The sequence below is a fragment of the Canis lupus genome, chromosome 1 (assembly GCF_011100685.1).
Source record: "Canis lupus familiaris isolate Mischka breed German Shepherd chromosome 1, alternate assembly UU_Cfam_GSD_1.0, whole genome shotgun sequence".
Taxonomy (NCBI): Eukaryota; Metazoa; Chordata; class Mammalia; order Carnivora; family Canidae; genus Canis; species Canis lupus.
The window spans coordinates 28712770-28725278 of NC_049222.1; the positions used below are offsets into that span (position 1 = coordinate 28712770).

The 12509-nt window shown below is 33.4% G+C and overlaps 1 protein-coding gene across 1 annotated transcript in view; it reads left to right on the forward strand.

The window, feature by feature from the left end:
• The first annotated feature begins 211 nt into the window (after positions 1-211).
• Positions 212-12509, forward strand: part of PDE7B (phosphodiesterase 7B) — a 307910-nt gene continuing 295612 nt past the window's right edge. Inside the window, exon 1 of the mRNA XM_038526108.1 lies at positions 212-626. Within this exon, the coding sequence (XP_038382036.1) occupies positions 606-626 (21 nt within the window). The 5' untranslated portion in view covers positions 212-605. The remainder of the gene's footprint in view (positions 627-12509) is intronic.

The window sequence follows — 12509 nt, forward strand, 5'->3', positions numbered from 1 at the left end:
ATGTTTAAAATTTATTCCTGAATATAGAAAATGTTTCCTGGGTTCTCCTGAGAGTGGGGTGCTCTGGCTAACCACAGGCACACACACGTTCTTCCCATAGTACAGTACTTTAAAATTAATAGCACATGCAGAGGAAAAACTAAACCCTTTGACGTCACTCTTGAAATGAGGAAACATAAACAGAAAAGGCTCCACTCCAGTAAGCTGCCAGAGTTGAAGCCGATTGGTCTCTGCTTTTCCTTGCCTGTGGCAACTGACAGCACCTCCCAGCCTAGCAGGCCGGCTGCCTGCCTGCTCCCCGAGCCAGTCGGTGGGTCTGGGCACTGCAGCAGGCTCGGCTCTGTCCCAGCGCTTGCCTGGGAGAAAAGTGGTGGACTCACCCAGAGAGAATCTTTCTCCCTTCTTTCTCTCTCGATCTCTCTGTGTGCTTTTGTGTTTCTTTCTTTTCTTTTTCTTTTTTCTTTTTTTTTTCTTGTTTTTTACTTAATTATATTTCTAATCCTGGATGAAGTTGCTGGATTCTGCAGCACAAGTCTTCATGAACAAGCCGCACCGCTCAGAGATTTCACGGCATTCAAAGGTCACAGAACTGCCACTATGGTTAAATGTCTTGTTTAATGGTTGAGGTAGGTACAACAAATTTAAGCGGCAAGCTCATTTTTCTTGAGAGAACAGAATCACAGAGAGATGGCAGGAGTTTTATTTAAAATGAACCTGTACATATATATTTTTTGGTCTGTGATTGTTACTACAGCAACCAGCTTTTGAATTTCCTTCCTTTTTCTAGGCGAACTGACTAAACATTATCACTTACCCTGAATTAACCATTTCATTCCAACCAGCCTAATGAGAGACTCTGGGATTTTCACTGCACTTTGAGCCCTCATGGAGGAGGGCTTCTTTTTTTTTTTTTTCTTTTTTCTTTTTAAGTGAATGTAGTATTTCTTCTTCAACATAAATCTAAGAGTTGGATCATTTTGCTTTTCGGTGGAGACAAAATAGGAAAATATTGGTACAGAGATTGGTGAGAGTTGCGGGACAGGGAAAAAGAAAATGAGTTGTTTTTTTTTTTTTTTCCCTTGAGTTTGTCATGTTGGTTGATAGCAGACTTCAAGATGAAGACATTAGTAGGAAGAGAGGAATAAGGTGGTAGTAAAGTTGAAGGTAGAAAAAGGTAGAAAAATGAATTCCTGAGGAAAATGCATTTTATCATCTTGTTGCATTTTCAAAAAATATTCTGGACTTGGAAGTCAGCAGAGGAGGTGCAGGCACTGAGTTAGATGACCAATGGTTTAGAGCTATTATTTATAAAGGAAACTAAAAAGTTCTTTATTCACACTGTGAATTTGCTAATTATCTTTTCCTACAATAGTTAAAGGCAGAGTGAGATATTTAATTAGGGACTTTAATGATTGAGCCTAGACTCTAATTAATCATCCATAGATTCTGTTCTTCATGTGCTTTTAGCCAGAGTGACTGTTTAAGTAAACCTCTTTGCACCAGAAGGCAGGCAGATACAGTAAACACACTAAATGCTGCAGGAAGCAGGGCAAATAACACAGAGTTAATGCTGTTTTCAATGGCACATTATTATTGTGCATTGAGAGGGACCTCTGCTAAAAATCATTTCTGTCCAAAGAGTCCATTTTTGCAAAAGCAATTCAAGTAACACATGGTTAACATGGATTTCCTTATTATCCTACTCAAAGTTATGCAATAGCAAGTAAGACAGGATTATTTGAAACCGTAACTCTGTTTCCAAAATTTCTTACTTGATTTTTTTAAAGGATTTCTAGTCCCCCCCTCGAGAAATAGAGATTATAAAAACTAGGTCACATTAGCAGAAATATTCAGCAAGGTATCAAGGATATAGTGCATTTCAAAGGGTTAACAAATTTAACTGCATAAGACTCTAATGTACTAAGTTAAGAACTGCAAAAATCTTAGCTCAAATGCAGAGGATGTGCTGAGAATGGACAATTGCTTTTCTGCAGCGCCTAGTGGGAAAACAAGGACTTTGTGTGTTGCAAATGCGGCTCCTCCATTTCCTCTGCTTTATCTAGTATTACCGGCTGGGGAAACAAAGATGGGTGTCAGTAGTTGCGTCCTGATTGACATTTTCTCTAATAAAATAAAGTCGCTTTTTGTTTCAAGTAGAAGCCCAAAGTTAACTAGTTGCAACTCCAAAGACTGGATATCCTCTTTATAAGGATTTTTACCTGACTCTGTAAGCTGTCCAATTTCAGACTAGTACTGACTCAGTTAAACAACAGGAGACAAAATCAGTGGTGACTATATGTCAGCAAATTAGCTGGGAGAAACTCTTTTTTGAATCAAGTTACTCAGGGTGAGAATGGAAAAATCCAGGATGTGTGAGGAGCAGACATTGACTTAGGGAAAATAATTGTACCAGTACATCTTTTGGTGCTTTACATGGTGTTCAGCACAAAGCTACTTATTGTCAGTTCTCAATAAATATCTGGTTAAAATGTTTGTGAGCATTTACTACCCTTCACATGTTGTAAATTATTTAAATGATTTTAAAATATGGCATTTTCGACTGTCTTTGAAAAACGCTTTTGGTGTTAGTCCAGCCTGATTTATAATCTAGAAATCAACACATCAATAGTACAGAGGAGAGCATTCCAAACATTGACTTGTGTGATTTTCAGCCAAAGGACATCCTACTACAAACAGATGTAAAAGTCAATTGACCAGGTTTCCTCAAAGTGGGAATGTACCATGTTGAAAATGTGTCTGCCTAGTAATTAGTCTTCAAAAGTCTAATTTGTTATTAGCTGGGCTCAGAGCACAGGGGATGCTGCTTGTCAACTTACAGAACATAGTGTTGGAAGGGATTTTTTAAGCAGTAAACAAATCTCAAGCAAGATGAAGATGGCTCATTATATTAAAGAGAACTATCAAAATTAAGAATTAAGATAGATTTAAGAACATCTAAACATAGCTAACAGGTATTCAAGTGTTCAACTCACACTGACTTTGGTGGGACAACTTATTGGGGAAAGTGGTAACTAACTGGGGACCCTCAATGTACAGAATGCCTTAGTCAAAAACTCCACCGTCCTATGGTGGATACACATGTGGTACTTCTCACATGTATCCCAAAGTAGCCTACAGACAGGTGGGAATCCCTCCTCTAGGAGATACATCTGGCTGAGGAAGAAGTGATTTGGCATTTGGACATGCAATGAGGCTCTCTCTAATAGTGCTTTCTCACGGTGGCATCTCCATGAACCCTAATGATGTGCCTTGGGGAGCTCTTCCGTCATTCACTTAGGAGCAGCCTTGTGATTGGTACCATTGGCTTCTGCAAGCATCCTAGGTGGATTTGTTGACATACTAATTTTGATGCATGAGATGATGCATACTTGACATATTAGCAATCTATAAAGTGATTGATGTGGAAATTTGGGGGAGTAAGGGAAAAGGGTTGTAGAAACCCAAACTGACTACCTACTATATACAGGTATTGTTAGAGATTCGAATACAGAGAGTGAAGTGTGTCAAAGTTGTAGTATGTAACCAAGGTATTTATACTTTCCCAAGAATCATTTAGGTATCTAAATGATTTAATTTGTACCTAGAAAGTGGCAGTATGGAATACAGTAAAAAGACCAACAGGCAGAGATGGGACCAAGGGTGGGCATCATACAGGTTCTGACTAGCTCAGTGACTCTGAGCTGCATACTTACTCTTGACCTTGGTGTCATTATCTGTAAAGGAAACCGATTGTATTATGTTTCTAACAGTCCTTTTTAGATGAAACTTTTTATAGCGTTCTTCATTTGGAGTTTAAAAATAATATATATATATATATATAAAAGTGAAAATATCAAACCTTTGTTCAAAAAACATCACCATGTGTTTTCAACATCAAGTGAATGAACATAAAGATAGATAAGTAATGATTTTCACCTTTGGGATATTTATATTTTGTTTATACATATAAAGGAATAGCAGAGTCTGTGTAGAGAAATGGAAGAACAATGGAGAGTTTGGAGGGATCTGGCAATGAAGAAAAATGAAGCAGAGGCGCTTTGGGTGGCTCAGTCGGTTAAGCATCGGCTTTGGCTCAGGTTGTGATCCTGGGGTCCTGGGATCAAGCCTTATATCAGGCTCTCTGCTCAGTGAGGAGTCTGCTTCTCCCTTTCTCTCTCTGCCTGCCACTCCATCTGCTTGCTCTCTCTCTCTCTCTTGCTCTCTCTCTCCCTCTGTCAAATAAATAAATAAAATCTTTTTTAAAAAAGGGAAAAAATAAAAATGAAACAGAACAGGTGACTTTATGTAAACTGGAATTTAGGAAGAAAATTCAATTTCATATCTATGTACTTATTTCTATTATTGTGATCTTTAGTATGATCAATTGAAAGCATTGACATTTTTCTGAATGAATACATGTAAAGATGGTCTTAAAAAAATTTAACATTAAAGACAGCCAAAGTTTTCCCCATTGGCTGAATTAAGTTACTACCCAGACTGGAAATGGTAAATTAAATGAGTGAACTAAATCAATGGTGATGATTATGTCTTCTCTATCATCGCTTGAACTTGGAACCCTTAGGAGTCATAGAGAGCAGGAGTCCTTTGAGAACTTTAACAGAGCCTCAGATGCCAGCAGCCACTTGGTAGAAGCAAGGAATGGGTCACAAGCTATGATGGGCTTAAATATTGATGTAATGCGGTGGTGTTCTGGGAAATGACCTTACATGGTGGCTCAGAACTTCCACACATGACCCATGCGAGTCGGCACATTAAATCCTTTGATGGCTGCTTTATACATTTATTTGCGTGTTGTATAGGAGTAGGAAAATAATAGCTTTAGCCAATATGCCAGTAAAGAAAGTTTATTTCATATACTGAACCTTCCTCCTTCCCTCTCTTCCTTGTCTCCTCCTTTTGTTACCTTTGTATGGAAAAAATTAAGATTGGTAGTGAGATGTTGATGGAGTTTCCTTTTGTAAAATTTGGTGTAATGTTTGTTTTAGTTGGTAAATTCATACAAGATTTTTCTATTAAAATTCCTGCTCAAATTGTTTTTTTATTAATACCTTTTGTGTTTTACATTGTCATAATTAACATATAAATAAGAAATATATAAAATATCTTTTCAATGCAATGAAATTTATGATTCCCTACCCACTGCTTCAGACATAAAAAGGAAAGATTCTGTTCAAAAGAAGAGTTATACAAGACTTAAATATACTGAACAATATTTCAGAGTTTTAAGGTCTGAGAATATGGCTCTCTTTCCGTGGGATGGGAGGTCAGGTCCATGGTCAGTCTGGAGTTGGAGCTGTTTCCATGGGTCCAGGTGTAGACATGAGGAGGTTAATATATGTCTGATTTGGTCAGAATTTGGTATCAAAAGATATCAAATGGTTGATTACTTACATATTCTTTGACTTTAGTAAATCTAAGAACATACCAAATTGTATTTATCTTTATATTGTTTATAATATTTAAAAAATTAGAAGCTTCCTGAACCCAATCATAGGTGAGTTGTTGAATATGCTACTTTAAATCTATGCAATAGAAAACCATATAGTTATTTAAAAGAATGTGCTAGATCCACATGCACAAATCCAGAATGATTTTTAAGATGTATTAAGTAAAGAAAAAGCCCGCATTAACATTTCCACAACTATATATATACATATACATATGAATACATATATACATATTCATAGGAATATATATTCATATAAATATGAATATATAGGAACTAACAAGAATTTCTAGAAATTCAAATAAAAATCTTAACAATGGATGCTTCTGAGAGAAGTTGGAATATGGGATAGGTATAAGACTTACTTTTCACACATATACTTTAGGATTGTTCAATGTTTCTCTCCTTTATTTTTTTTTTTGTTTTTTTTTTTTTTGTTTTTTATTTGTTTCTCTCCTTTAGTTTATTACCTCTACAATGGGGGAAATGACAGATATTTATTTATTATTGTGTGATATTTAAAGTTGAGAAAAAACAGAAAGTAAAAGAAAAGTTTTGTTTTATTTTTATAAGGCTTATTAGCTTCTTCCTTCGATTTTGTTGAGTTTTTTCTGTGTACCTTTGGCATGGTGAGGGAGGACAGCATGACCAGGAATAACAGTCCTGAAGTGAGGAGACAGGCCATCACTCCCGCTTAAGTAACTTTGGGCCAAACATCACTCTGAGTACCAATTTCCTCGTGGACAAAACAAGGGGCTTAGTAAAGGTCAAAGTTCCTTCTAGCATTCACAGTTGTCTTAAGAATACTTTTTGGGGCAGCACAAGTGGCTCAGCGGTTTAGTGCCAACTTCAGCCTAGGGTGTGATCCTGGAGTCCCGGGATGGAGTCCCGCGTCAGGCTCCCTGCATGGAGCCTGCTTCTCCGTCTGCCTGTGTCTCTGCCTCTCTCTCTTCCCTGTGTCTCTTATGAATAAATAAACAAAATCTTAAAAAAAAAAGAAAACTTTTTGGCCTGTTGCATTTGAGGTTTTTCTCCATAAATGGAATATACATACTTTACTGTACGTATTGTATTGGTTTGAGCATTTTACCTAAGTATTCTACTTCCTAGTTTGTCAGTTTCATTTAATTTTTCGAATTAATTTAAACACACAAAATTTATATTTATCCAAATAATGTTTAGGGAAACCACTCATCTTTGATAGACCCTTAAAATGAAAATATACTACAACATCATTTATTCACAAAACAGTAGAAAACACTTTGTATAAAGATGTGTAGTTCATGTATAATACAAGCAAGTAGTGCTTCAGTTTGAATATGATTTATATATTTTTCAATTTTCCAGGAGGGAAGAAAAAGACTTTCATTTCCCTTTCTCATTATACCACTTGCCAGCTGTGTCCAGTCAGATGAAAGAACTCAGTCATTCACAAAGTGTAGAAGCATTCTCATAAAAGGAGATGCTGCAGTAATACAAAGGTCTAAAGAATGCCTTGATTTAGGAAAGGTCATTAAATTCAAGAAAAAAGTTGTTTTCCATGTAATAGAAATACAGTATATTTCTATGTCTTTAGTGTTCTTGTTTTTTTCAATTAAATGAAAACAATTTCAATTTGGTTTTCAATTTGATTGGGAAAATATAAGTCATTTTAGTCAATACTGCTTATTTTGTATTTTTCTAGGCTTTTATTATTATGTTTGGAGTAGAGTCATCTTTAAGTAAAATAAAATGAAAGGGGTAGACATAAAACCGATAAGAATTTGTGTGATAGCAGTTTTTGAATGACCAGAACCAACATTCTAAACTTTTCTCCCTCTCTCTAAATTTTTTAATTATTAAAAAAATAATTAATCACTTAAAATAATTCATTGGCTTACAAATAAAACAATTAAGAAATACTGTCCTCTTTTTTATTAATATATTGCCTCCAAGTGCCTAGATGTGAGTTCATGAGAGAGAGGACTCATGCATGAAGGCAAGGACTTTCTCAAACTTGAAGACAAATGTATATAAAAGCTTTTCGTGTGGTTATTCATGTCAAGAAGATGAGTTAGAGAATATATCTTATTGTAACTATCCCCTTTAATTTAATTCTTTTTTTAAAAGGCAATAAATACATTTATTAAATTAAGAGGTAATAATGATAATTTTTTAAAAATTCAGTTTACATATTTTATGTGATGGAAGAGAAGGGACAGCAAGGGAGAAAAAAAAATGAGATTCAAATAATTTCAAAGGGAATAAACTTGTAACCTAAAGCCCTGAGTTCAAGTTCCAGATGCTCATCTTTCTGGGAGTAATATCTCCAGCAAGTTATTTAGGAATTTTGACTTTTGAGTTTCTGAAATGTAATTTTAAAGTGAGGTAACTTTAGGTTCTAAGATTTATAGGATTTACTTATTGTGCATGGCTTTTATACATAATTAGTCACTCCGTTATAGCACAAGTGTCAAGTCACTTCATTCCTGAAACATTCCTGTTGGGAGAATGTAACTTCACAGAAGTTACAGCTAATAGAATTGGTGTACAGTCCCAGCTTTTTTATGACAATTGTTTTTATTGTTTTTATATGTTTAAAATGCTTTAGTTTAAAATTAATTTTTAGTCATTCTAAGCATGAGTTGAAAAATTTACGCAAAACCTAAAAATATCTGTTTCAAATGTTAAAGCAATCTACTCAATATATTTATTTACAGGATGTTCCAATATATAAAGGAACAACACTATTTCACTTTAAATACATTCACAATGGATGAATCTGACACTTTAAATTTCAGAAGTTTGACTATGAGAGGCAGTATCGTGTAATGGTGGGTGGTGTAGAATCTGTGGTTTGCTTATTAGCAAATATGATCCAGAGAAAGTTACTTAATCTCTTTGGGTCTCACCCGAATTACTTATAAAATAAAGGAGTTTATAATTGCCTTATAAGATTGCTGAAAAGATCAAATGAGTTTTACCTGTAAAATGCTTAGAACAACGGGTGAAAGACAATAAGCATCATGTGTGTATGAGTTGGCACTATTTTCTTACAAACTATAAAAATTATTTCATGAACTTGTAACTATTTTGTGCATCTGCTGTTGGGTGCTTTAAACATTTAAGAGAATTATAGCTTTTTTATTTTTTTAACTTTCTACATTAAACAATAGTGTGTATACCAAACAATGCCCATCATATAATATATGTAATGATTCACTTATTATAAATGAACTTGTGCAACCCTTACCAAGCCAAGAACTAGAACATTATTACATTATTACCACCTCAGAAATCCATCATTAGTCCTCCATTCTTCCTTTCACCATTACAGAGTGAGACTCATTCGTTTGTTGCATATGGCTGTATTTTGTTTATTTTCATTATTCCATAATGTTTAATTATCCGAATATGCAAGGATTTGTTTGTCTATTCAACTGTGGAAAAACATTTGAGTTGTATCTAGTTTTAATTTAATTTAATTTAATTTTTATTTTTATTTTATTTACATTCAATTTGCCACCATATAGTATATAACACCCAGTGCTCATCTCATCAGTGTCTAGTTTTTAACATTATAAAAAATACTGGCTTGAGTATTCTTGTACATTTTTGGTGACTACAGGTTGTGTACCTGTAGTCCTATTGAATGTATACTTAGGAATAAGTCGCTGGCCAACCGAGAATATTAATGTTCAACCTTAGTAGAAAATCAAAATTGCTCAAAGTGGTTCAAATAATTTACATTCCCACCAACCATGTAAGATGGATCACTTCCTTACTAACCTTACTTACTAGCATTTAGTAGGTGTGTAATGATAGCTTATCATGGTTTTAATTTGCATTTTCCTAATTATTAATTAATTTGAGCACTTTTTCACATATGTACTAGTCATGTAAACACCCTCTGTCAAATTTTTAAACAAGTCATTTAGATATTAATTTATAAGAATTTTTTATATATTTTAATACATTTGGTTGCTATATATGTTACAAATATTTTCTTCCATTGGTAAAATATTCTGTTTTCTTCTTCAAGATTATTTTGGTCATTCTTGGTTCTCTGCAATTCCATGTAAATTGTAGAGTTAATATAAGATTCCTCCCTATGAAATTAAACACTGTTAAGATATCGATCAATTTGGGAAGATTGACATCTTTCCTGACTCTTCAAATTTATAACCTAGTATATGCCTCGATTTATTTAGGTCTCTATTAAATTCTCTCAATAATGCCTTCTAGCTTATTTTGTGGCCATTTTACACATTTCTTGCTAGATGTATTACTAAGCACTTAGTACTTTGATATTCTAAATGTGTCTTCAATTTCAATTTTAACGTTTTGTTACTGACACATAGAAAAACAACTTTTAAGTATCAAGCTATCAACCTTGCTAAACTCACTTATGAATTCTAATACTTTATTCTGTAGATTCCTTTCATTTTCTAGGTAGGCAATCTTACTATCTCAAAATAGTGACAATTATATATCTTCTTTTTTTAAAAAAAAGATTTATTTATTTATGAGAGACACAGAGAGAGAGAGAGACAGAGACATAGGCAGAGGGAGAAGCAGGCTGCTTCATGCAGGAACCCCGATGCAGGACTCGATCCCAGGACCCCGGGATCACGCCTTGACCCGAAGGTAGTCGCTTAACCGCTGAGCCACCCACGCATCCCATATCTTCTTTTTCAATACTGAAACTTGTCTTGTACTGGCTATAATTTTTAGTAGATTGTTGAATAAGGTATTGTTTCAACTCTCAGGAGAGTTTTCAATATATTTTTTACACTAAGTATAATAGTCTTTATAATATTTAGAAGTTCCTTTCTATTTGTAGTTTGCTAGTTGTTATGAACGAATATATATCAAATGTTTTTTTCTGATCCCTATCATATGATTTTTCTGTATCATTCTATTGTGATGGTGATTGATTTTACAATGTCAAATCAAACTTGAAGTCCTAGAATAATTGTAATTTGGTTATGATATATTCTGCTTTTTTGTTCTAAATTGTTGTTATCTTGTTTCTAGATTGCAACTAATTTTCAGGATTTTGAAACTGTGTTGATGAGAAAGATTAGCCTAAAATGATCCATTTTGGTAACGACCTTAACAAAGTTCCACTGACCTCATAAAATTATAAATTTGAAAACCCTACAATTAATGCCTTAACTATTTTAATACCTCTCTAGAATTATATGCTGTTTTTAGGTATTTGATTTTATATAATTTAAGTTTAATGATAATTATCATTATTATGTTTTTATACATTACTTCCTGCATTTTTGAGCTTCTATATAGGATTTTTTTAGTTTAGTGATGATTTGGTTCAGGTTTTCTTTGTCTGAAATGACTTTATTTTGCCCTTTTTAAATGTGCATGTTTCTTGGGAACAAAATCCTAGATTGGTAATTTTCTTTCCCCACTTCAAGACATTATTATATTGCCTTATAACGTTCACTGTTTCTGTTGATGTCAGAAAACAGTATTTAAAAGCAATATCACAATCTCTCCTTTTTACAAAAATTTTCTTGACAATTTGTAATTCTTTATGCCTTCGGTTCCCAGTAGTATTGCCATTACTGCTTAGGCAGTAACCACCATTTCTTGTGGTTCTCTTTGCATTTATTCCTATGAAGATTTATATGCTTTAAGTGTGCATCTTGATATCTTTCAATAATTTGGAAAATTACCATTAGTTATTTTTTTAATATTGTTTCTGCCTCATTTCCTCACACTGTTCTTAATAGGACTCCAATTACATACATGCTTATCCTTGAATACTTCTACTCTCATTGTTTACCTTTGGTCTCTTTGTTTTTCATTTTGGACATTTTCTTTTGACCAGTATTTTATTTTCCTAATTCTTTCTTCAACTGTATCTGATCTCTCACTTAATCCATTAAATGAGTTGACAACTTCTATTATGATATCTTTCAGTTCTAGAATTTTTAGCATTATTTTTTGTAGTTTCTAGATATCTTTCAAAATTCTTAGTCTTGTCTTTCATATCCTTGAATATATTATACATACAATTTTAAAGTCTTTGTAACTGCTTTATTTATATCTTTTGAGTGTCAACATCTATTATCTTCTAGTACTCCTGGTTGGATCAAATTGTCTTGCCTCTCAAATGCCTGGTTCTTTTTGGTGGAGTACTGGATATTGTATATTAAAAATATGGGGATAACTTGAGGCCTGGTGTGATATTATCTTTCTCTCGATAAGATTTACATTTGCTTCTGTCATGTTACCAGTGCCAGTAATAAACTTGATTGTCTTAATCTCATTTTGTGTTGAATGAAAAACAGTGGCTGGCACAAAATAAGTACTGCACACTACTTTTTTTTCCGCCACCATTCATTGTTTTCTCTAATGGTTGTGAAAAAAGAGAAAGGGAAGAAAGTATTAAGGATAATTTATACAGCATTATATGCACCAGGAGTAGATTCTCACTTTTTAAAAATTTTATTGCTTTTCTCTTATATTTGAAATAAATTTAAAAATGAGAAGTTGTATTCATCAAAATCATAAACTAAATAGATAAAAATTAGTATGTGTTCACCTTCCATATTTCACTATAGCCTTATAACCATTATGCAAAATTTAAAGAAAAACAGGAATTATAATCTCAACAGTGTAATCATTTTATTATATAATTATTATTTGGGAGTAGCACTGTGACAAACATTAATATTTTGGATATTGTTAATACCCTAATGAGATCTTGGGTTAAAGAACTATTTGTAATAGGCAGATTTTCATATGCACTTCACATTTCCGATTGAAGATACCTGCAGAACAGTATTATTTAATTCTTGATTTATGGTTTTTGTGTTTTTGTGCCTGGAGGCTAATGTTTTAGATAGTAGCTGATATAAATTAGCTACAATGAGCTATTAGCAACTTTCTTTATTCAAATAGTTTTACAATTTATACTTTCATACACACATATCTAATGTGAATAAAAATGATACTCCATATATGTTATATACAATCAAAAATTTTTATTATCAATACACTAGCTTATCCTGTGGAATAAGCAAATTAATTATTT